General features: G+C 42.2%; 2 protein-coding genes across 15 annotated transcripts in view; one reads left to right on the forward strand and one right to left on the reverse strand.

Moving 5' to 3' along the window:
* Positions 1-569: 569 nt before the first annotated feature.
* Positions 570-24,052, reverse strand: CASP3 (caspase 3). Of its 6 annotated transcripts, none has more exons than XM_053216282.1 (8): positions 23,914-23,951; positions 11,715-11,790; positions 10,784-10,848; positions 8,301-8,428; positions 5,139-5,267; positions 4,641-4,816; positions 3,756-3,876; positions 570-2,358 (listed from the first exon to the last, which is right to left on the reverse strand). In XM_053216282.1, the coding sequence occupies exons 2-8, from the start codon at positions 11,775-11,777 to the stop codon at positions 2,129-2,131; spliced, it is 912 nt and encodes a 303-aa protein (XP_053072257.1). In that variant the 5' UTR covers positions 11,778-11,790; positions 23,914-23,951; the 3' UTR covers positions 570-2,128. The 6 variants fall into 6 exon arrangements, with proteins under 6 accessions (XP_053072257.1, XP_053072258.1, XP_053072259.1 ...); XM_053216283.1 differs by having other exon boundaries at positions 8,301-8,425; positions 23,914-23,949; XM_053216284.1 differs by lacking the exon at positions 11,715-11,790 and adding an exon at positions 21,203-21,389 and having other exon boundaries at positions 23,914-23,931.
* A 152-nt stretch (positions 24,053-24,204) lies between these two features.
* PRIMPOL (primase and DNA directed polymerase) overlaps positions 24,205-24,690 on the forward strand; it is a 58,131-nt gene continuing 57,645 nt past the window's right edge. For 4 of the 9 annotated variants that reach the window (XM_027077096.2, XM_053216279.1, XM_027077099.2 and 1 more), the window contains exon 1: positions 24,210-24,436. The gene's annotated coding sequence lies outside the window, so the exon portion shown is untranslated. Of the gene's footprint in view, positions 24,437-24,551; positions 24,688-24,690 lie in introns of all 9 variants that reach the window. The other 5 variants (XM_053216278.1, XM_027077100.2, XM_027077098.2 and 2 more) reach the window with 4 other exon arrangements.

Below are 24,690 nucleotides of genomic sequence, written 5' to 3' on the forward strand. Positions count from 1 at the left end.
CAGAAATACTGGAAGAAATTTAAAACTGCATGTTTGCCCTTTCTTTTCTTTTCTTTCTTTCTTTCTTTTTTTTTTTTTTTTAGTTTGTTTGAGACAGAGAGAAAGCACTAGCAGGGGAGAGGCAGAGAGAGAGGGAGAGAGGAAGAGAAACCCAAACAGGTTCCACACTGCCAGTGCACAGCCCAACGTAAGGCTCAAGGGGCTTAAATTCACAAGCCGTGAGATCATGACCGGAGCCGAAGTCCGACACTTAACTGACTGACTGAGCCACCCAGGTGCCGCCATTTTGTTTTGTTTTTTAATTTAAGTTTATTTATTTGTGTGTGTGAGAGAGAGAGAGAGAGAGAGAGAGAGAGGGAGGAGGGGAAGAGAGAGAATTCCAAGCAGGCTCTGCCCTGTGAGCACAGAGCCAGACACGATCCCACCACCGTGGGGTCACAACCTGAGCTGAAAGCAAGGGTTGGACGCCCAACCAACTGAGCCACCCAGGCGCTCCTTGGTTAAAAATGTTTTTAACTACAGTCAGTAGCACAACATCAGAAACGACAACAAAAACTTGACCATGTTGGTAATTTTAAGTTAAAATTTATGTTTTGAAATAAAAAATCGTAACAAAAGTTTACAGAACAGTCACACAGATACCATTGCATGCTTCATTTATACAAAAAAGTTCCATAGTCAAAACAAAGAGCTGTCATTTATAAATGTGAGTTCCTTTCTTTGAGCAAGAGATAGCTTATGTGCAACGTGAGACGGAAAAACCAGGGAGACCTGGTGACGCGGCAGTGGCCCAGGGCCTGCCCGAGCGCCGCTTCCCCTGCGCCAGGGGAGGGGAGACGGGCTGCCGTCTCAGGTTCTGTGTGCGGTGGGCCTTTCATTTCAGAGAACAGGACATGATTATAACCGGACCATTTCCTGTGTAGACTTCAACAGAAAATAGCTTGCTTAAAAACCGTACTACAAAGCGTGCTATGCTTTCGGCTGTGACGCTCACCTTCTTTGGAAAATTTCCAATTCAGACGTTTCTGCTTTGGTTTGCTTTCTTGGAGATTCATCCTCCACACGCACCAGTCCATACGAAACAACTAACTGGCGGTGGTTTTTCTGAAGCTGGTCTGTGGCCCCGTCTCCATCACATCACACGGGCTGTGCCCGCCGTGTCTCTGCTCAGGTCAAACCATCTCCTAGTTATGGAGCACCCAGGTGATGGATTTATTGCTTCTTCGTTGCATGACACTGTTTACTGTGCCCTGTGTGTTTTATTATATTCCTGTAGAATTTCGTCAATTCGCGCTGCTATCAGCACGATCCACAGTTTGAGGTTTTTACGTAACTGCTCTTCAGGTGCTCTCCTGGTGAGAGCTCAGCGGATGGGCCCGGGCACAGACATCAGGACCGCGATGCTGGTGGATGAACTCTCTCTGGCACTTCGCACTTCTGACCCTGTCTCCCTCTACTGACGCCGCATCTAGCCTCACAAGAATCAACGGAATTTGCGCACACTGCCTCTCTAGCAAAACACTCAGTTTCTTTTTCAATAGTAAACGTGACTTTTTGCCGCAGAAGACCTGCTCAGGACCAACATCACAAAACCATGCACTCAGACAAATGATCTAAAAGTACAGGGGCCTTATCTCCAAATACCGATTCTAAAATCAAGGTAGGTCTTTAAGACTTTGACCGTGTCCATGGGTCCCCACAATTCTAGGACACCTTATTCCACATCAGTAGGTCTATGGTGTGACAAAAACGAGAGTGCATACTCTTAAATGACAGCATACCAGGATCACTGAACTTCCTAACTACAATGTTTAACGTTTTCCGTACTTACTTAAGAATTCATAGCATGGCATCACTAAAACTTGCTAATTATGAGAGCAGTTAATTTACAAACATTTCCCCTCACAATGATTGTGCCACTATTCGCTTTTATTTATCCCTAATTAAGTTTGATTTCAACTACCTGATTCTGAGTTTGAGGTAGCCTCATAATTCTGCTGCTATGAAAGTGCCATGTTCCAAAATACCACTTGAAGTATTAGATTAGATCTAAATGAGAGAGGAAAACAAAGCAGTTAAACCTTTTCCTCCCTTGGCATACAAACTAAAAAAAAAAAATCATCCATCTTTAGTGATAAAAATATAGTTCTTTTGTGAGCATAGACACAATACATGGAATCTGTTTCTTTCCATGAAAAGCAGAGTCAAGAGAAAAGGACTCAAATTCTAGAGCTACCTTTCGGTTAACCCGAGTAAGAATGTGCATGAACTCAAGCTTGTGAGCATACAGTCTGAGCATCGAGCAAAGTGACTGGATGAACCAGGATCCATCCTTGGAGTTTCGCCAGGAGTAGTAACCTACAAAGCAAAATGTAACCAAAATGCCGTGAGTGTCTGATGTTATAAATTCCCACATAATCGTCAAGGAGAAAACAAGCATACACTTCCTCAAGCAGGGCCAGCCCTAAAAAAGAAAAGAAATGGCGCCTGTGGTGTCCGGGGAAATGACACTAGAGGGGACAAAAGTGTGCTGTGTATATACCCCTGCTCGTGGCGAGGAAACGAAGAGTTGTGAACTACCTTCCCTGCTGAATTATGGGAAGCTCTCTTCTCTGGGTCCCCCTTCCCGCAGGGAGGGTAGAGGGTAATGTGCAGAAGGTACAGAGGCAAACGTGTGAGAAGCACCACTGGGGTAGCACAGTGTTGCAGTCAGATTATTGACTCATCCAAGACAGAAGCTGCTCGTGTCTGCACACACATTCGAGTGTCCTAAATGCGTCTACAAGGCATCTGAATGAAGTATGATAAAGACATTAGAGAGTATTCAAAAACTCCAAAAAAGGGTAAAAATATTTATTGTACTTTTTTCAGATTAACTCTTGGATCGACTGCTTCTAATTTAGAAGCACTTTACCTGGAAAGATGTCCTGAGGTCAAAAAGAAATCATACTGAGCGTATTTAAAAATGTAACATCGTTTAAAAATGCATCTGTCCTCAGCGGCGCCTGGGGGGCTCAGTCGGTTAAGCGTCCGACTTCGGCTCAGGTCATGATCTCACACTGTGAGTCCGAGCCCTGCGTTGGGTTCTGTGTTGACAGCTCAGAGCCCGGAGCCTGCTTTGGATTCTGTGTCTCCCCCTCTCTCTGCCCCTCCTCAACTCACACTCTGTCTCTCAAAAATGAATAAACGTTAAAAAAAAAAAAAAAATTAAAAAAAAATGCATCTGTCCTCCATTTCCAAACTTTGTGACACCCTGAGTTAGTCGCATAATAAATAAATCACACAATCAATACTTATTTATATGCTGATGGATTTAACACAAACCACATTTCTTTTCCCTTGTCATATACTATTAAGGTTTATCTTTTTTATCTCCCATCTCCCAAAGAATTCCTGGAAAACATACCTCTCTCCTATTCCAAGAAGTGGAGGAAACTCTCACAATCACAATACCTGTGACAAAATGGTACATATTGTGTTCTGCTACTAAATCACGATAGTGCTATTCTGCATTACCCTATAGCCTCCTATCTGGCATTAAGTTCATGAATGGCACTGTCCAAGTATGCTTCCTTCTATCAGCAGATTTTCCAGCCAGACTTCACTGAAGACAACCTTCAGACACTTCTCTGTAGCTAAAGTTACCTGAAATACAGCCCCGCTGGCTGTTCATGAATATCAAAATCCTGACAGCCTTTGGAACAGTTTCTTTGTGTTTAAGATCTCCAGGTAACATTCATTGTTTGTACCCTTACCAGGGGCTGTGGAATACGCATATAAGAAGTCGGCTTCCACTGGTATTTTCTGACAGGCGATGTCATCCTCGGTACCACTGTCAGTCTCAATGCCGCAGTCGAGTTCCGTGCCTCGGCAGGCCTAGAGGTTAGAGAATAAACATTTACTAAAAAACTGTTATGTGTGGGGCACCTGGCTGGCTCAGTCGGTTAAGGGTCCAATTTTGATTTTGGCTCAGGTCATGATCTCACTCTTTGTGAGTTTGAGCCCCATGTTGGGCTCGGTGCTAACAGCATGGAGCTTGCTTGGGACTCTCTCTCTCTGCCCCTCTCCCGCTCATGCCCACTCTCACTCACTCTCTCTCAAAATAAATAAACAATAAAAATACAACACCATGTGTGTATACACATAACTGTGATTTCTTTTTTAACGTTTTTTGTAACATTTATTTTATTTTTGAGAGAGAGAGAGAGAGAGAGAGAGAGACAGAGTGCAAGCAGGGGAAGGGCAGAGAGAGGGAGACACAGGATCTGAAGCAAGCTCCAGGCTGTAAACTGTCAGCCTAGAGCCTGATGTACGGCTCGAACTCACAAACTGAAATCATGACCTGAGCTGAAGTTGGCGCTCACGTGACTGAGCCACCCAGGTACCCCTACACACATAACTGATTCCTAAGGAATGTAAAGGCTGTGTAAAAATGGATGTTAACTATGAAGAATATTTTTGATAAAGGTCTAAAATGAACATTTATTCTGGATCTCGTAAGTGGTAGTTTAAATGAATAAAAAAGTTAACATTAGTTCAGTAGCTTCTGGGAGAAAAAAATAATCCATTGGCTAATCCACAAACGAGTAACTTAATCCCTGATTAATCCTCCGTCACCAGGTTATTCAGTGAAAGATTACCTGAATAATGAAGAGTTTGGGTTTGCCGGTTAGACTTCTACAATAATCCCCTCTGAAGAAACCTGTTAATTTTTTCAGGTCAACAGGTCCGTTTGTTCCATAAATGATTCCTTCATCACCGTGGCTTAGAAGCACACAAATAAAACTGCTCCTTTTGCTATGATCTTCTCTAGAAACTGGAAAAACGTTTATAAGTAAGGAAAATAAGCAAAGAAAACCCAACACAACTTCACTCACTCATCTCCTAGGAGACCGCACAGGAGAAAGATGAAGGACTTGAAGACGGAACTGAGAGGTCACTGAAGCCCCACCTGTGCCAGACAGCACAGCTCAGACCATTTCGGGGGGGGGGGGGCACGACTACTCTTATGTCATTTATATACAATGTAGACTTATAAACAGTATGACGCCACCATTCTTATGCTTTATGGTTGTAATTACAGCTACCATCATATAAAGTTGGACCGTGAAGGCGGGTCACTCTTCATTATTTCTTACCACTGTCCAGCAACGCCACAATTTGTTCGCGTGTAAGATCGTTTTTATTCCTGACTTCGTATTTCAAGTTTGTGAATGTTTCTCGGAGGTTCGCCGCATCCACATCTGTACCAGACCGAGATGGCATTCCTGGAAAACAGAAAGGATTACTTAAATTGCATTAAAAAGAAAAAAAGAGTAATGGCTCTGTATGAATTATTCAGCGCAATAAATTCTTCTTTTCAGCTGTTAAGAAAATTCAGTTACTCTGATTGTTGGTAACACTAAGTCTCTTTAGTTTCTTGGCATATAAGACACTTCATAATACAAGCTGTATCAGTGTTATGGTCATAAGGAGATCTTACACAGCTGTTTAGTAAAAAACACAACTGAAATGCTTAATGGGAGAACTTTGGTTAAATAAATTAGGATTCATTTATATAATGGAATACTGTGTTGCCATTTCTGTAGACAAAATTTTACCATGGGAAATGGTCATTGTATAAAAAAACCCTATAAAACAATATAGGATACTACTTTTGTTTAGGAAAAATATGATATACACACACACACACACACACACACACACACACACACATATATATAACCATATACACATCTCATACACTCAGAGGAACTGGATTTTTTTAAGTTCCCAGCAATTTTAAGATGTTACTACTTTAATAATATTTTTTCAGAAAAAAAAACCCACAAACCTACTACCACATTAATATTTTTCACCAGGCATCCTGCTAGGAGTAATTTCCTCCAACCCTTTCCAGACACCACAAGATCATGATTATGACCAGCTTCTTTTGTACAGACGTGGGACAGGAGCACAGAGAGGTTTAGGTACTTGTTGAAAGTGACAAAGCTCGCGTTAGGCCTGTACCTGGGGGTCCTGGGCTTTCATCACTCCTTTACAGTACCCTCCACATCAGTGTGCAGATTGATTGCACAGTGCACCCAGATTTAAAAATACTAAAATGTTGGGGAGGACACACCTTAGAAATGAGTAAGTCATTAACATGTATGAATAGAAAAAAAAAGACTCAATGTCTGTACCTCCAAAATATTGTTGTTAGAGTATCTCTGTGTAGTGTGACTATGAGTGATTTTAATGGTTTTTCTTTTGTTAATCTGTAGTTTTTGAAATTTCTATTATGGCCATATGTAATTTTTTATAAAATTAAAATAAGCCTAGCAAAGTTTTGACTCTGGAGAGGCTGAGGGTACCATGCAGCTATGTGACAAGGTGAGTGAATTCTGGTCCTAGGTTGTGAGCCATTTAAAAATTTTTTAAATGTTTATTTATTTTTGAGAGAGAGAGAGAGAGAGAGAGAGAGCGTGACAGAGCATGAGCAGGGGAGGGGGTGGGGCAGAGAGAGAGAGAGAGAGAGGGAGACACAGAATCCGAAGCAGGCTTCAGGCTCTGAGCTGTCAACACAGAGTCCAACACGGGGCTCAAACCCACAAACCATGAGAGCATGACCTAAACCAAGAGTCAGACACTCAACTGACTGAGCCACCCAGGCACCCCTGTGAGCTATTTAATAGTAGAACCAGAAGTATGATACTGTCAAGAGATCACTGCAAGGCCCTGACCTTCAAATTTCAAAGCAGAAAAAGAGCTCACTCTAATGCTCTAAAGTCTGCTCTAAAGCCAGACTACTGGTTTGTTGTTTGTTCTTATGGTTGTTAAAGAACATATTCAACAATGTAAAATCCTGCCGGAAGTGGGCATCATAACTGGCAATGTTGAGACAGAATGTCCGATGGTTCAAGGCGGCATCTCAACTTACAGCCGAAAGCAATACAAATGCTGCCATTCAGATTTAGACACCCATCCCCATTCACCGTGTCCTCATTCTTCATAACTAATCTAACACCAAGGCCCACTTATCTTTCCAGTGCCACCTGGCTTCTTTTGGCCATTTTCACCACCACTCTGGTAGACAGCTTCCTAAATTAGATCTGCTGCTTCTAATTTCTTTAGTTAAAAATCAATTCTAATGTGATCGATATGCCAATTCAAAGAATGATCACAGCATCAATTTAAAAAAGAAGAAGTGGAAAAATAGCCCATTCAGATCATAAATTATACAAATGGAGCAAATGGAATACTATATGATCATTAAAAGAAAAAAATCTGAAGATTATATAGGAACACGAAAAATGTTTATATTACGTTAAGAGGAATAAGGATACAATACTGCTTGCATATTATGAATACAATTAAGCTTTAAGAGAAACGGTCAGGAGAAAATATCAAGTAATCCATCAAGATATTAATTAGCTTTTTAGGATTGTAGGGGATTTTATTTTTTATATTCTCTAAAAATAAAGTCTGCAATGTATGAGTAGATTCAAGTGGCACTCAGCATAGAGGCTGGGAAGGAGATTTGGTGATCAGGCCATGGTGAATCTAAGAGAACAGTTTCAGTGGAGAGGTAGTGGAGGAAACAGATTCAAGAGGGATGGAAAGAAGTGAAACCAGCAAGCTTGAAGTACATGTTTTCAAAATTTAGAGGAGACAAAAATGAGATCAAAGCTTAAGAGGAAGCAGGGTAAAAGAAAGGTCTCTTTCAAATGGGGCTCTGTCATTTTTGTAGGGGGAAAGGAAAAAGTCAACAGAGCAAGTGAAGATACAAACAGGTGAAGGAGTCCAGGAGGTGGATTGAGAGCTCAGGCGGGGGGCGTGGTTGGGCACACCACGGCCAAGTCCCAGCTCTGCTATTAAATTATCTGTGTGACTCTGTGCAAGAGTTTTAACCTTTCGGCACTAACCGTGGTTGCTTTTCCGGGTTGTTATGCAAATTAAACAAGAGAATACCTACCAGGTGCCCTGTGCGATTCCTGGAATGAAAAAATACTACTACCTATTATTTGTTGAATCCTTCCATTAGCCTTAAAGAGGGAACAGGGGGATAAAGAAACGAGGGCAGAAAAGCCAACACACAGATAGGAGCCTGCTATAGGAAGAGGGAGAGATTATGACGGTGGATAGAACATGGAGAGTTCATAATGTATTGCAGGACATGAAGGGTCCCGCTCCATCCTTACTTTGTGGTTATTCTGTGTTATCGTTTACTAACTAATAGCATCGGTTCTATTTTTAAAATTATACCAAATGTAAATAGTACAATATTTGAAAAGGGCTAAAAATTGGGTTGTGATACATACCGGTACTTTCATGAAAGTTCTTATTATTAATTATTATACATAAACCCATTTCAGGGTAATCCATTTTGTAACTGTTGTCCATGTATATTCCAGAGTCCATTGATTTGCTTCCATGGAAGATCTTTCTGCTCGGAAATCAAAACAGTTTACAAAGATAGAAAGGCCAATGCTGCTGTTCACATCAGTACAACTTTTATAACACAGACGAACAGTTCACATTTGTTGGGTGAATGTTAGGCTGTGTGCTGCGGGCCTTTCCTGATTTAAATTTCACAAGAAACCATTTTACGGATGAGGAAGTGACTGTTGTGAGGCTAATGTGCAGATGGTTATGCAGATAACGTGTCAGGACCGAGGCCAAGAGCACCTGTTGGACTTCAGAGTCCAGGCTTTTAATCTCCACATTTGGTTTTCCTCTAAATTGTATAGAATTTCATCACATCCATTTTATGCTTTAAACATTTTAAATTTCTTGTAATGTTGTGAGATATTTTACCTTTCAAGGTAAGAGCAATGTCTTAAAAATTACCCTGAAATGCTAGGAAAGCAACAAAATGCATATATGACTTGAAGCACAATATTTACCACAATTCCTAAATTGTTCCTTAAATGCCATGAGTTAAACAAATTAATAGTTAATACAGAAAATCACTGTTGTAAATAACTGGAAAATACTTGTCTGAAAGTCGCTAAACCTCTGTTAATCCTAGATCAGGGTCAATAAACTTTTATTTTTTTCCAAAAGGGCCAAATATCAAGTATTTGAGGCCTGCAGGTCATACAGTGTTTTTTGTAGCTCCTCCGTTCTGCTGGTGAACATAGCCCAGGACAATATGTAAGTCAAAGTGTGTGGCTACATTCCAATAATACTTGACCAAAATAGACTGGAAGCCCAAACCCTGATCTAGCCCAAGAATCAGTAAATACCAGGTCTAGGAACAGCCAAACCTCAATACCTAAAGTGCATGTACTCATGCCTTTAACCGGGGAGCATTTCATTACATGCAATTACATGCAATTCTAAAAACATTGTTGGAAAAAGATGAAAATAGTACATGAAAGCAGTCAAGGTCAGAAAGGAACTATTATATTTAGCTAGAGGTGAAGATCCCCACATTTTACAGGTGAGAAAATCAGCACTCTGAAAGCAGACTGACTTGTTGGAGACCATATAGATAATGGATCCCAGAACAGTAATTCTCCACCTCCTGCTGCCTCCTAGGAGGCAGTAGGATGGCCAGGCTGGGGGAGCTGGGGGAGCCGGGGTCGGGGGGGGGGGGTGGGGGGGAGGGGGCTGCCTGATAAAAAGCAGAGACTCAAAAAACCAAGGGACATGAGGATAACTTAGCACAGGACAAAAACGACCTAAATCTGTTTTGGGCTCCCATGCAATTTGCTACTAAATTATATTCTAGGGGCACCTGGGTGGCTCAGTTGGTTAAGTGTCCTGACTTCGGCTCAGGTCATGATCTCACAGTTCATGAGTTGAGCCCCGCGTTGGGCTCTGTGCTGACAGCTCAGAGCCTGGAACCTGCTTCGGATTCTGTGTCTCCCTCTTTCTCTGCCCCTCCCCTGCTAATGTTCTCTGTCTCTCAAAAATGAATAAAAACAGTAAAAAAATTATATTCTATATGATATGAAAAGGTAGGAAGATGCATGTATCATTTAAAAAGGTTTTTAAAAAAATCCCCAAACCCTCTAAAAGGACAGTGCATTTCAAAAGTTTAGTTTCTAGGAAATCTCCTTAGTGAAACAGACACCACTAAATCTTTACTGGTAACCTGTTAATAGTTCTGTAATACTCTTATTTAGTACTAAAACTACTACTTCCCTGGGTGGTCCAAAATAGTAATATCAGGTCTCAGAAAGAAATTTTAGAATTCAAAGTTCTCCAAGAGATTGCAAATGGATAATGACATGAATTAAATTAATAGTGTTTTGAGTTTTATCTGTTTTCTTTCTCCAACATCTGGTTATGGGAAACATTAATATGTAAAATATTGCAAAAAGGAAGACAGAAAAACAAAGGGTACAAGATCATCTAAAACCAGGCAATTCTTCCCTAGACTCGGAATTGTCATTTCATTTTAGTCTTGTCACTCAGAGATAAACACAACGCCAAAAATCTCCCCCAAACACAGAAGCTCTCATCCTGCAGAAGGATTTAGGGAAGCACAGAACCATCCAGATTTGCAAGTTCTGCCCTTCCTGTCGCGTCCCGCTTCCAGGTTGGGGTCTCTGACTGTGGGTCAGGCACTGTACCTCGTCTTTCCCCCCATCCTCCCCATAGTTTCGTGAAAGTTTGATTTTAACAAGATTCAGGGAGGCTAAGTAGACATGTGTAGCCACACAGCTGCTGAGGTAAGGAGCTGGCTGGGTGTCTCTGGTTTGAAAGGCCTTTCTGTTTCCTTGCTTCTCAAAGTTCGCTGTATCACATACACGTGCCTTTCTCTGATTATAAAGATAGTATTAGAAATACTCACGTTTCGGAATTTTTAATGGATTTTGCATCCACTGAGTTTTCACTGTTCTCCATGGGTACTTCTAACTAGAATATAAAGATAGGAAGTAATCAAAATCTGTCCTTATATGATCACTGCCTCCTCTTAATTATTCCAATGATGGTTTCTCCAAATTAATGCTTTATATGGACATTTTCACATTAGCGTTACCCCCCTCCCCAGCTTCACCTCCTCTGTTAAATGTTTCTGTGAGTCAAACCTGAAAACAATGATCCCTTCTAAAAGTATGTGTAACGGAGCCCATTTCTTGGTCTCTTTCTTTCTTTCTTTCTTAAGCGAGCTATGAAGTCCACACAGTATACAGGGAAGAAGGATGCGGCTTGATCAATTTTTACATTTGTACACTCCCACCTGACCAAGGTACCAGTTGCAACTTATTGCAACAGAGCAGGTCATTCATGGATAAGAACTCAGTTTTCTAACTCAACACCATCAACACAAAACCCAGAAAGTCCCCATCACAACGGTATACCTCACATCATACTATTCTACGATGCTTTAGATTCTTGAGAGATACAGCACCAAGAAGTCCCAAACCTCCATATAATCTTTATTCTGAAACTGGGCTTGAGAATCCCGACTTCTCGTTCAGGGTGGTGGGGTGGATGGCCTGGGAAACCAGGAAGTAAGAACTGAAGTTTCTGCTTTCATGCTTCCATCAGACAATTCTAGCCTACCTTATGCAGTGCGCAAGTCCTTAACAATCAAAGCACTTATTATACAGCAGACACTTGTGCTGGGCATGTGACCGTTTCTCTTCCCAACACTCCTACAAGTCAGGAAACTCCACTTTTAGCGATTAAATGACTTGGTCCACAGTCACAGAGCTAAGTGACTGAGGCCCCTTCCTTCCCACTCTGCTCTGAGGCCTCCGAGGAAGCCAGGTCCTTACTACTTGTCTTCTGGAGTTCTCCCATGTCTTCTCTAGCCTTCCAGAAGTAAAGGTACTTCCCATGGCAATCTGCCTCCTTAAATAAAGAAGAGAGAAAAAACAGGGCCAAAATTTCTCAACTTTCTCCAGCCTCTAGAAGCCCTGGCTATCTCAGAAATTCTAACCAAGGTACAATTTTAACCTAACTCGTATGCTAAAATCAGGAATCTTAAAAGAATATACCAGCCCATCAACAGGACCTACTCAACCACAGAGCTTATATAGAAAGCCTTAGCCTCCCTTCCCACTTTTAAAAAATTGTGATAAAACATACATAAATTTACCATCTTAACTATTTTAAGTGTATAATTCAGTGACATTACGTATAGTTACATTATTGCATAACCATCACACCATCCATCTCTAGAACCTACTTTTTCATCTTCCCAAACTGAAAATCCCTACCAAAGCCCGCCCCTTTCAAGGCCTCCTAAGAGCTAAGGAGACTTCTTTTGTTCTCCAAAGTTAAGTTCCTTCCTGCCTTCTCCCTAAATATTATATGCCCCTGTGGTGGGGAAAGATGGAGACAAGAATATGGAGGAAAGGAAGTGTCACCATTTCAATTCAACCACAGAGGAGGGTAGCATTTCACCTTCTCTCAAAGCCAGTCTTTACTTTGCATTTCTAACAAAGACTTTTTGCTTTTCTACCATCTTGTTTCCTACAGGCTCACGGGAGGATAGTGATGAACCCTCTTTCAGTAAGTAAGCAAATATTTAGTGAGCACATGCTTTGTGCTAGGTACCATTGTAAGTACTAGGACAGAGTAGAAGACAAGGCAAAGTTCTTACCTTCAAGAAAGTTTCATCCTAGAAAGGAAGAATAGTTACAGATTGATGGTAAGATTTCTGACACTAATTGGAACTCTGAAGAAAATAAAATAGGGTAAAGTACTAGAGAGACTGGGCGTATGAGCTACTTTAGCTAAGGTGGTGGAGAAGCCATCTCCGAAGTGACAGTTACATGGAGATCCAAATGACATTGAGGCTATCCTTGCCAGAGAAGGACCCCGAGTACAATGTCTCTGAAAAAGTTTGGTGTATTCATGGTACACAAAGAAGATTAATTTCACTTAGTGCACGGTCAAGGGAGGGGAGGGAAGGGAAGAGAAATGGAGTAGGAAAGGTGAGATCACATGGGGCCCTCAGGAGCTGAGAGCAGCTTGGGTTTTATTCTGGTTGCAAGGAGAAACCATTGGTGTGTTTTTAAGCAGAGGAGGGAAGGAATGCTTTCAAAAGATCACGGTCACTGCTGAGTGGAGAATTAACTGCAGAAGACTGGAGCACAAACACATAGGCCAATGGAAAGCCTTAAAGAATAGTTCTAGAAAGGGATGATGATGGCTTAGACTAGAGTTGAACAGTGGATGTAGGCAGTTAAGAGTCTGGAATCGGAGAGATCAGTGCTGGAGATACACTGGGGCACTCTGGTATTTAGAGAGCCAGTAGGAGACTAAGGTGACTGCAGCAGGGGGAGTATCAGAGGAATGTCTGGAAAAATTGTCTAACACTTGGAAATGGGCAAAAGAAATTACTGTATATCATTTCAGTGTGGTGCTGGCCATTGTCAAGAGGAATCTTGACTTTATAGGGTGTCTTTTGACTGACCTTGTACTGTGTAGGTTATTTTACAACTCTGTAGGAAGATAAGTCATGGAAAATGGATGGTCATGCAAAGGATTCTTGTCTACAGCAACAAAAATGAATGTGTCTTTTAATGATGCAGTTGGTTTTGAACCTCTAGAAAAGAGGACCCTTTCAAATGATGTATTACCGCCCTATAGGATATTAACCAGTTTTGCTTCTATTAGCAAATTCATTTCATTATACCTAATTGTCTATGTTTGTTCTTCCAATTCTCCTTTAACTGGTCTTAATATCTTACTGGTTCTATTATTAATTAAAATATCTGGTGCGCCTGGGTGGCTTAGTCGGTTAAGCATCTGACTCTTGCTTTTGGCTCAGGTCATAATCTCACAGTCATGGAATCGATTCCTGCATCTGGGCCTCCTTCGGATTCTCTCTCCTTTCTCTTTCTGCATCTCTCCAAATTGCACGTGTACGCTCTCTCTCTCTCTCTCTCTCAAAATAAATAAACATTAAAAAAAATGCTTTAAAATATCTGACACATTTATTTTACATTTACCCAACAGCCACATTTTATACTTTTCAAAAATCATAGTTTAAAAGGATCCATGTTGCCGCAGAGGGTTGGGGAGAAAATGGGAGAACGAAAATGAGTAAAGATAACAAAAGTGAGTAAACAGTTTTGCAGTGAAGGGGAAAGGAGAAATGGGATAGTAGCTGGAGGGGGACAAGGAGGCAGAGATTTCTTAAGTTGTTTGGTTTTAAAGATAGGTTATAGAAGGCATGCTTTCATGTTGGTGAGAATGATCTGTGTAAAGTGAGAAATTAATAGGGCAAGAGGAGAGAAAGTTCCTGAAGGGATGAAAGGGTTTGTGGATGTAGCTCACATGTGGGGAGGTGTCAGTCTCAGCTAAGAACAGGAGAGGGTTCATCTGCCATGATGGGAAGGAGGACACCCCGTGTAAAGAGATGGTGAATGTGATAGAGGGAGGATTAGGTACTTCCCTGGGATTGCTCCTATTTCCTCTATATTTAGATCAGCCATGAGACAAGAATCCCAAAATGTCCTAGCTGTATTTTTGTGCGGACTTACCCATGTATTTGAACCAAGTCATACCTAAAACCAATCACGCACAATATGAGGAGAGATGTGTGAAATAGGCATTCTCATACACTACTGGAAGGGATGTCAACTGGGATCATCTCTTGAGAATTTCTTGATATGTCCTCCCCCCCCCTCAATAAATGCTTTGAAGTTTGGCCTGGTAAAATCATACTTCTAAGAATGCAGCCTAAAAAAATAGCCCCAGGGGTTGGTGGGGGTGGGGAGGGAAGGATATGCATTTTTCAACAAAATATTGAGAATATCGAGAACTGAGAATAGTTAAGTTGTGGTATATCCATACACTGGCTAATAGAGCTATAAAACTTAAAACAATGTTTTTTTTTTTTTAATTTTGGAGAGAAAGTGCACACGGGAGAGGGGCAAGGGAGAGAAAGACTCTTAAGCAGGCTACACTCAGCCCTGGTATAAAAGTTTTTTAAACAACTTAACAAGGGGCACGTGGGTGGCTCAGGTCATTACTCGCAGTCATGGGATCAAGCCCTGCATCAGACTCTGCACTGAGTGTGGAGCCTGCTTGGGATTTTCTCTCCCATTCTCTCTACCTGTCTCTCCCCAGCCCTCTCTTAATCAAAATATATAAACAGTACAAAAAAGTACCTATCAATTATATAGCAAATGCTTATAATGTAAGGCTAAGTAGATATAGGTTACAGGGGTGCCTGGGTGGCTCAGTTGGTTGAGCATCCAACTGTGGCTCAGGTTGTGATCTCACAGTTGAGTTTGAGACTTGCGTCGGGCTTGCTGCTGTCAGCACAGGGCCTGCTTAGGATCCTCTGTCCCTCCCTCTCTCTCTCTCTCTCTCTCTCTCTGTCTCTGTCTCTCTCTGCCCCTCCGCCACTCATGCTTTCTCTCTCAAAAATAAATAAAACATTAAAAAAATGCTTTTAAAGCTGTATAAAATAATCTCCATCAAAGCAAACACAAGAAAAAGACCCAAAGTAATTATCTAGCATCTTTACATATTAACCTGTTAACTGTGGCTATCTCTGGGGGATGGGATTATTGGCAACTTATTCCTTCCTTAAAATTTTATTTTCTATTTTTTCTATGATATCTGTATTGTTTAAAAACATTTTTTTAATTATTTTATTTATTTTTGAAAGAGACAGAGCATAAGTGCGGGGGAGGGGCAGAGAGAGAGAGAGAGAGAGAGAGAGAGAGAGAGAGAGAGAGAGAGAATCCAAAGCAGGCTTCAGGCTCTGAGCTGTCAGCACAGAGCCCGATGTAGGGCTTGAACCCACGAACCATGAGATCATGACCTGAGCCAAAGTTGGATGCTTAACTGACTGAGCCACTCAGGGGCCCCTGTACTGTTTTTGTTTGTTTGTTTATTTGTTTATTTATTTATTTATATTAATTTATCTTGTAAATCTTTGTTTAACTCAAATTTTAGTTAATTAACATACAGTGCAATATTGGTTTCAGGAGTAGAATTCAGTGATTCATCACTTTTTTTTTTTATTTTTTTTTTAATGTTTATTTATTTTTGAGACAGAGGGAGACAGAGCATGAACAGGGGAGGGGCAGAGAGAGAGGGAGACACAGAATCTGAAACAGACTCCAGGCTCTGAGCTGTCAGCACAGAGCCTGACACAGGGCTCGAACTCACGGACCGTGAGATCATGACCTGAGCCGAAGTCAGACGCTTAACCGATCAAGCCACCCAGGCGCCCCAGTGATTCATCACTTACATACAACACCCAGTGCTCATCACAGCAAGTGCCCTTTTTTTTTTTAAATGATGTATGTTTACTTTATTTTATTTTTTAAATTTACTTCCAAGTTAGTTATAATACAGTGCAACAGTGATTTCAGGGGTAGATTCCTTAATGCCCCTTACCCATTTAGCCCATCCCCCCTCCCACAACCCCTCTAGCAACCCTCTGTTTGTTCTCCATATTTATGAGTCTCTTATGTTTTGTCCCCCTCCTTGTTTTTATATTACTTTTGCTTCCCTTCCCTTATGTTCATCTGTTTTGTCCCTTAAAGCCCTCATATGAGTGAAGTCATATGATTTTTGTCTTTCTCTGACTGACCAATTTCGTTTAGTATAATACCCTCCAGTTCCATCCACATAGTTGCAAATGGCAAGATTTCATTCTTTTTGACTGCCGAGTCATACTCCATTGTGTATATATACCACATCTTCTTTATCCATTCATCCATCGATGGACATTTGGGCTCTTTCCATACTTTGGCTATTGTCAATAGTGCTGCTATAAACATTAGGGTGCACGTGCCCCTTCGAAACAGCACACCTGTATCCCTTGGATAAACACCCAGTAGTGCAATTACTGGGTCAGAGGGTAGTTCTATTTTTAATTTTTTGAGGACCCTCCGTACTGGTTTCCAGAGTGGCGGCACCAGCTTGCGTTCCCACCATCGGCGCAAAAGAGATCCTCTTTCTCTGTATCTTCGCCAACATCTGTTGTTGCCTGAGTTATTTTTGTGTATGGTGTAAGAAAGTGGTCCAGGTTCATTTTTCTGCATGTCGCTGTCCAGTTTTCCCATCACCACTTGCTGAAGAGACTGCCTTTATTCCATTGGATATTCTTTCCTACTTTGTCAAAGATTCGTTGGCCATACGTTTGTGGGTCCATTTCTGGGTTCTCTATTCTGTTCCACTGATCTGAGTGTCTGTTTTTGTGCCATGTATTATTTTTAAAGTTAGAAAACAGTAACAAAGATCATTTCTACTATGAAAGTAGCAATCCTTCCTTAACTGCTCTGTGCCATGTTCTAGTCTCCCTCTTTTTCTTTCTCTTTCACACATTGAAAAAAAAAATGTATCAGGTACAGGAAACCTCAAATGTCCTTGAACCCTAAATCTAGAGACCAAATTGCCCCATGCAGGCCAATTCTAAGTGGGCAGACTAGAACTCAAAATAACTATCCGTCCGTAATTTTTTGCTAAAAAACAAAGTTGTGGTTAATTTGATGAATTGAAAGAATAGTTACAGAGTGGCTAACAATTCTGAAAACATAGGCAAATATATAATGATTTATTGTTGTATTACAATCCATATGAAAATAGTATTATATATGTTTCAAGACTTTATGGCCAGCCTGTAGTAAATCTGGACTGAAAACACAGTGGGAAAGAAGACTTAATAAAAATAGAAATTTCTTGGGGCGCCTAGGTGGCTCAGTCGGTAGAGCATCTGACTTTAGCTCAGGTCATGATCTCACACTCTGTGAGTTCAAGCCCCGTGTTGGGCTCTGCGCGGACAGCTCAGAGCCTGGAGGCCGCTTCAGATTCTGTGTCTCCCTCTCTCTCTGCCCTTCCCCTGCTCATGCTCTGTCTCTCTCTGTCTCAAAAATAAATAAAAACATTAAAAAAAAGAAAAAAGAAATTTCTTAAGCTGAGCCCTGAGCTCCTGCCAGTGTCCTTTCTGGCTCCCAGGGTTTGTCTCAAATTGGCCCTGTGAATGGGTTTTCCAAATGTACAGTATGTGCTCAGGAACCCCTAAATGCTGGTAGGTTCCCGCATGGGACTGAAGCCCTTAAGAGATCCTGTCAAACACTTTGGCCAACAGTGCAGTGATTCTTAGACTGAAATACTAATTTCTAACAACCTTTTTATCTTTTGCCAACAATAAGCTGTGGAATGAAACTATTCTATCCTTATAGAAAGTTTTAATTTAAATAGTGACCAGCTTTCCAGAGTTTTAAAATATTTGGCTTCTTGGCTCATATCAGTGTTAAGATTTAATTTAAGTAATAGACTTTTACGTAGTTACTTCCTTTTCACTGAATTTTTTTTTTCAACGTTTATTTATTTTTGGGACAGAGAGAGACAGAGCATGAACGAGGGAGGGGCAGAGAGAGAGGGAGACACAGAATCGGAAACAGGCTCCAGGCTCTGAGCCACCAGCCCAGAGCCCGACACGGGGCTCGAACTCACGGACCGTGAGATCGTGACCTGGCTCAAGTCGGATGCTTAACCGACTGCGCCACCCAGGCGCCCCTGAACTTTCTTTTTAATTTAACTTAATGATTTTGGAGAGCGAGAGTACGCAGGTGCGGGAGAGGGGCAGAGGGTGAGAGAGAATCCTAAGCAGGCTCTACACCCAGTGCAGAGCCTGATGTGAAACTTGATCACGACCCTGGGATCATGACCTGAGCCAAAATCGAGTCAGATGCTCAACCGAGCCACCCGGGTGCCTCTACTGAACTTTCTCCGACCAAATCATTCTTAAAAGTTACAGTTTCATATAGATCAAGCTTAATACAAATAATTGTAATTTATTAATATCTGATATTAGGCATGAGATGTACGATCTTGTTGCAGTAAAGGCAGTTGGTAGCTGAAAGGAAAAATATGAATTCTTTAGAGTAGGATTATAGTATTTGATAAGGATTTCTCAGGAAAAAATACTGTAACATGCTTCATGGCTTTTGTTACCAGAATCTGAATACTATACATTGTGACAGTATCAGTTGACCTTCATATAGTATCATAAATTTATATAATGGTAAATAAAATCCTCACTGCCTCACATTCGTGCACATTTGTTCTCTCCTTGTCACCATCTGCTTTTTCCACGTGAAAGTAGCAAATCCACACTCTTGGGATCAGCGCTGTGATTCTCACAGAACTTACTAATGTGTCACATTTAGCATTACCTCACCTCCATTAGCTAATGCTTGGCTGAATATAAATTATTCTGAGGATGGTGATCTCATCTTGAAGGAAAAAAAATGATCCCTCAAGGGAAACATCTAATGCTCTAAATGATAACAGAAGTCTATGTTCTTAGAACATTTTCATTTGACAAAACGTAAGTGGGAAGATAAGAAGGATTTAAAAAATACATCTCAGTGCAGCAATGAACTTAATACTAATTTTTTCTGCTGTACTGATGTATGTTATTTTTTCCCACCAATTCAGGATGCTGCTGCTCACAAAGTAGATTTCTGAATATATATTAGGTCCTAGAGAAAATTTAAGTGGACCAATTGGCATTAGATGGCAACTTGAATGTGGGTCTTAGGGTCACTTCTCAAGTTCCTAGACTCTTTTAGCATTTGCCACTGAAGATACAAACAGATCTTCAAGTTTAAAAACAGGTTTTCAGTATAAATTTGCTGTCACTCTGAAACAGATATTTAAACATTTCACACTGTGTTTTCCTAAACAAGTGAAGAGTTGTAATGTTTTCCTATTTATATTGCGGTTAGCCAACTAAAGGGACCATCATGTATTGCAATAATACAGTAAAGCAGAGAAAGTCATCTACAGTTAAGGTGCAGAATGGAAATTAATTTCTAAAATTGCAATTTCTATATGAAGTTATGAAGTGTTATGTAAAAGCCCACAAAATTCTGTTATTAAAAATGAATAGTTTGAAAGTGTGTCTACAGCAGAGATTTCCGAATAAGATTTTAAAATAGTATAAACAGTTTGCTAGATTCCTACTCAGCTAACCTGTCCCCCGTCAGTAGGTTGTTCCTGGGGGCTACCCTACAAGGAAACTGAGGTAAGGGATAAAGCCTGGTCTCAAAGGGTTTGAAATCTCAAAATGAGACATCAGAATGAATACTGCTCACTTATGAATCAACTCCATGAATCTATCTAAAAAAACAAAACAAAACAACACACTGTATTTCTGATTAGTTCTTCCAATGATGGTCTGAGACGTTAAGATCCCCATTTTACAGTTCAGCTGACTGAGGCTCAGAGCAGTTAAGTAACTTAAGTGGCAGAGCCAGGACTCCCACTCTTCTACGTGACTTACTACCCTATAGGACACTATTCATAATTTTAAGACAGGAAACTAAAATCCATAACCTAGAAGCTCTAATTAAGAAGCAGCAAAGAGCATAAATAACATGACAGAAACTGATAGCAGAGACACAGAAATAGTATAAAGTGCACTTACTCTAATTAATGAAGAAAATAAGGATGACAGTTATGGTGTTTCTGATGCCACTGGGTAATTTACTTCTAAAAGTCACATAACTGCTTTCATGTTAAGCTTTCAGTATGTTATTAAGACATATTTTCTGTATGCCTCTAAAGTAAAGGTGAAGCCTTCCCATTAGGACTTCTGGGAAGACTATGCTTTTGCCAAAGAACTTGAAAAACATCAGGGTTGCATTTATAACCGATTACAGAGGACAAAGTCTGAAAAGCAGTCATGTATCCAAATTTAGTAAGTGAAACAGAAAAACGTACTTTTCAAATAGTTTGAATAAGAAAAGACTTCAGCTCTAACGTACTGGGGGTTTTATGGAAACTGTTTCCCATCTAGTCTCTGAGTTTCTTTGGGGAATTGTAAGACTCACTGAATGGGATGTTGTCATTGGACCGAGGAGTCAATCTTTTAATATTTATTTTGTAATGAGGTGAAAACCCACTGAGCAGCAAGTAGAATTAAATACAGAGTAAACTAGACTAAGTTCAGTGGTGCCATAGAATCAAATGAAACCATTCTTTCCTTTCTTCTGGAAGGGCCACAGGCCCAGGAAGACAGGCTGGAATTGCTCCCCTCCTATTCAAAGCCAAATTGTGTATAAAATAAATGTAGAATGAAGGATCCTGAATGCCTTTCATAAAAATTACAGCTAACCTACAAGACTTTCTCCTGCCCACTCAGAACCACTCCTCTCTACACGCAGATTCGTGTTTACAATCACCTGACTTAAAAAATCCTCCCAGGGAGAGAAGGTTTGAAACTGGGAAAAGTCAGAGTGAGCAGTATTTACTCATTTGTCATTTGTGCTATAATAATTACCTGAACAACTGCGTGCAGAGTACTGCGGTCAACCTGAGTGGATGCAGTGACGGCAGAGCCGTGGGTCCCATCCCTGTGTGGGACTTGCCTGTACCCCCCGGGGAATTCAGAGGTGCCTCCACAAGCCAGATGCCAGACAGTGCTCAGTAGGGATCACCTAACTTTATCTTACTCGAACTCAGAATCTCTATAAGCAATTTGCAGGCAAAACCAAAATAGGCAGAGAAATAACATTACATAGTTAGAAAGCACCGTCAACAGACATCCATTTCATCCTTACAACTACCCTATGAGGTGTGTATATAATTTATGCCTAATCTACGAAAGAGCTAGTAAGTGATGCCCTTGGGACTTGGCCTCGGGTCTTCTGACAACAGAGTGCCTATTCCCCTCCATTACATTTATATTTACTAAATGTGTACAGAACATTATCTAACAGTTGAAGAATTCCCACATCTTTTTGGGGGCCCAAACACCAGTGCTTCCTACCTTTGAGGCAGAGTTTAAAGATCTAATACTAGGCACCAAAACTGTTCTGAAAGCATACGTGAAAGGAAAGACTGCTTTTTAGCACTGAAGGAGGATGAAGCTGTAGGTTGTGTTAAATTAGGTTTGAAAGCAAACAGTAAAGAAATATTATAAATGTCTATATCAGACAACACGTTAGTCTCTTAAAATGGCAGGAAGAAAGGCCTTTTTTTTTTTAAGGAGAGCAAAAGCAAATCTGATTTAAATAGGTACCATGTTTCATTTCCTTTGTATTGTGAGCAGGTTTTATCACCACAGTTTAATAAATTGTTCCTTTATTAAAACACATTCTAACTTTCAAAGCCTTCTTTTGCAAAAAAGCAAAGCAAAACTAAAGCTCAAACATCAGGTGTGATAGAGATGATTTAAGTTTGGAGATCATGTGACTCTAACACATTCAAAGTGGCTGAGCACATTTTGATACAGGCTGGTCTAATCACTTTGCTCAGCACCTGTTACTATCTTGCATATTCATGTTGTTACAGCGTCTCCATATTTCAGTTCTGCAGTTCCTTTCTAATCCACATCTTTTAATTATAATTTGCCAAGTAATCCTAAAATAGGTTTACTTTTTCTAAATAGGGCTTAATTATTTAAAAAAAACATAATACTGTAGTCTGGGCATTAACATGTGCCAGGCCCTAGACATGGGGAAAGACAATAAGGAACAACAAGATAAACACAGTACTTCATGGAATTTGCTTACTAACTAGTAGGGGAGATAAACTAGCAATTGCAAAGGATATGCCATTTCCTTCTTAGGAAATGCAGGATGCAAAAGGAACACATGATGAGAAGACTTAAACCTTGAAGTACTTAATGAGAACAGAAACCTAAGTAGAAGTTCCACAAGGAAATGTGATGTAAAGAAGGGAGAGAGCGAATGCAGAGTGTTCCAGGCAGAGAATTGGTATTAAGATCAGCCTGGCTGTGCAGAAAGTGAAATGGTGCTATAATGAAAGATAAGGCAGGGGAGGAGACCAAGGACCCAACCCGTGCTTGGCTTTGTTAGCCTCATTAAGGCACTGGGTTTGTCCTATGGGCAAAGGATAAGCCTTCTGGAATTCTATTTTGTAAAGATCACTCAGCCTGTGCTGTGAAGAATGGACTAGAAAGGGGGAAGGGGTCTGGAAGTACGGAGACCAATGAGGCTGTTGTAGCCACCTGAGAGCCTGGGGTGGCTCTCAGGAATGCAGAGAAGTGGACAGATGTGGCGGATATTCAGGAGGAGGTCCAGAGGCTTGATGGCTAACTGAGGAAAGAACAGGGCGCGGTAGCTGAGAAGGCTGGTTCCTGGTTTCTTGGCTTGGATGCCCTTTACTGAGTACAGGGAGAGAGGAAGCTTCTGCACGGCTTGAGAACAGACCACTCAAATCAAGAGTGACAAGTGTGAGAAGGGCGCAATTTTCAGCATGGCCTGAGGGGGTTTCAAAGCAGCTCCTAGGGGACTTTGGCAATGGATATTTAACCACAGGGAAGAGCTGCAAGGACTTATGGAAGCCCTCAGGTCTGAAAAGGAATTGGAATTCAATGCTTGAAGTTACGTCTCTGGAAAACTGAGTCACACAGTCTACCGGAGAAAATCTAGGCCCGAGACGGAACAGGCAGCAAAGACCAACCGGTCGTCCAGTAACGGGAGGATCGGCCCCGAGGGCCGCGCCTCTCGGCACCACCAAGCCCGCCTTCGGCCCCCCAGGGGCACGGTTTCTGGGCGCCGAGCGTCCGCTCCTCTCTTCCCGATCCAAATCTTAGCCCAAGGCCGCCCAACCTTCCCAGGCATCCCGCTGCCTTCGGCTCTCGGCTCCTCCTCCTACTGCCGGGTTCGGCGCCCCCTCCCCCCACTCGTCCCCAGGCCCGGGGTCTAGTCTCCTGCAATCCGGCTTGGATGCTCCGGCCCGGCCTGTCCATTCTCCCGTCCTCCGGGCTCGGCCCCTCCAGCCAGATCTCCGCTCCTCGGCCCGGTCTCCCCCACCCCTGCTCGGCTCTGTCGCCAAGCGGGCTTCGGAGCACGGTCTCACACCCATGTGGTGCCATAACAAAGGATCCGCCGCACAGACCCTGCCCATCTCTTCCACTCCCCCCGGAGCAGCTGCAGGCCCGGCGGGCGCCGGGCTCTGGAGGATGGAGGGAGCGGGCCTAGGGCTGACGGGGCCGCGGCAGGAAGGGGCGATGGCAGCACTCACCGCACACACAGTCTCCACACAACGGCCACCGACTTGCTCCTCTCCGCACAGGCTCCGTTTCTCTAGCCGTCCGCCAGCTGCCCATTAAGGGTGAGTTCCAGAGCAGGCTCCGCCCCCGCTAGCCCCGCCCCGGGCCCGCCCCCTCGGCTCAGCCCGTCTCAGCGCTGACACGTCCCTCCAACCCCGGCGCGCTCTCGTCCCCACCGCCCCAGGCCCCTTTCTCATAGGCCTGGTGCTCTCCTTTCTCCGGCCCCTCCGCACCTATGTCGCTCTCTCATTGGCCCGGCGCCCTCCTGCCGGCACGCCCCCTCACGCTCTGGCCTGGCCCTCGCGCGGGGTTTGAAGACGGACCCCGCCTGCTGCTGCGGGCCCACGGGTTTCCGCCGTGGCGCGGGTTTCTTTCTGAAAGTAAAAGGACGGAGACGTGAAGGCCTCACGAGGCCCAAGGAGCAGAGAGAAGGGAGTCAAAGGCGGGCCCCGTCAGACCTCCGGGAGGAAAGGGAGCAGGCCGCGACCCGCGCTGGTAAATCTGTACTTCGCTTTTCTTAGCTCACCCCCCCCACTTACTGTCTCTAAATCCGAATCCTTCCCTGCTCTACTGATTTCCCCGCCCGTTTTCGTTCACAATCTCCGTTCAGACCCTGATGCAAACAACATACCGTTTTCGCAGGAGAATATATCAACACAATTGAGCACGAAATTCACCCAATTTCAAGAGCTTCATGATATCCACGTTAAGAACTAGCCTGCTCCCCAACATTTTTGCCCATTCAGGTA

Source organism: Acinonyx jubatus, chromosome B1, assembly GCF_027475565.1.
Source record: "Acinonyx jubatus isolate Ajub_Pintada_27869175 chromosome B1, VMU_Ajub_asm_v1.0, whole genome shotgun sequence".
Lineage (NCBI taxonomy): Eukaryota > Metazoa > Chordata > Mammalia > Carnivora > Felidae > Acinonyx > Acinonyx jubatus.

Coding starts and splice junctions, on each gene's coding strand:
- CASP3 (XM_053216282.1), bottom strand. CDS start 11,777: ATGGGAAGTACCTTTACTTCTGGAAGGCTAGAGAAGACATGGGAGAAC. Junction 4,817..5,138: donor TGTGGCGTTGCTGGACAGTG/GTAAGAAATAAT, acceptor ACGTTTTTCCAG/TTTCTAGAGAAGATCATAGC. Junction 2,359..3,755: donor TGCGTATTCCACAGCCCCTG/GTAAGGGTACAA, acceptor TTTGCTTTGTAG/GTTACTACTCCTGGCGAAAC.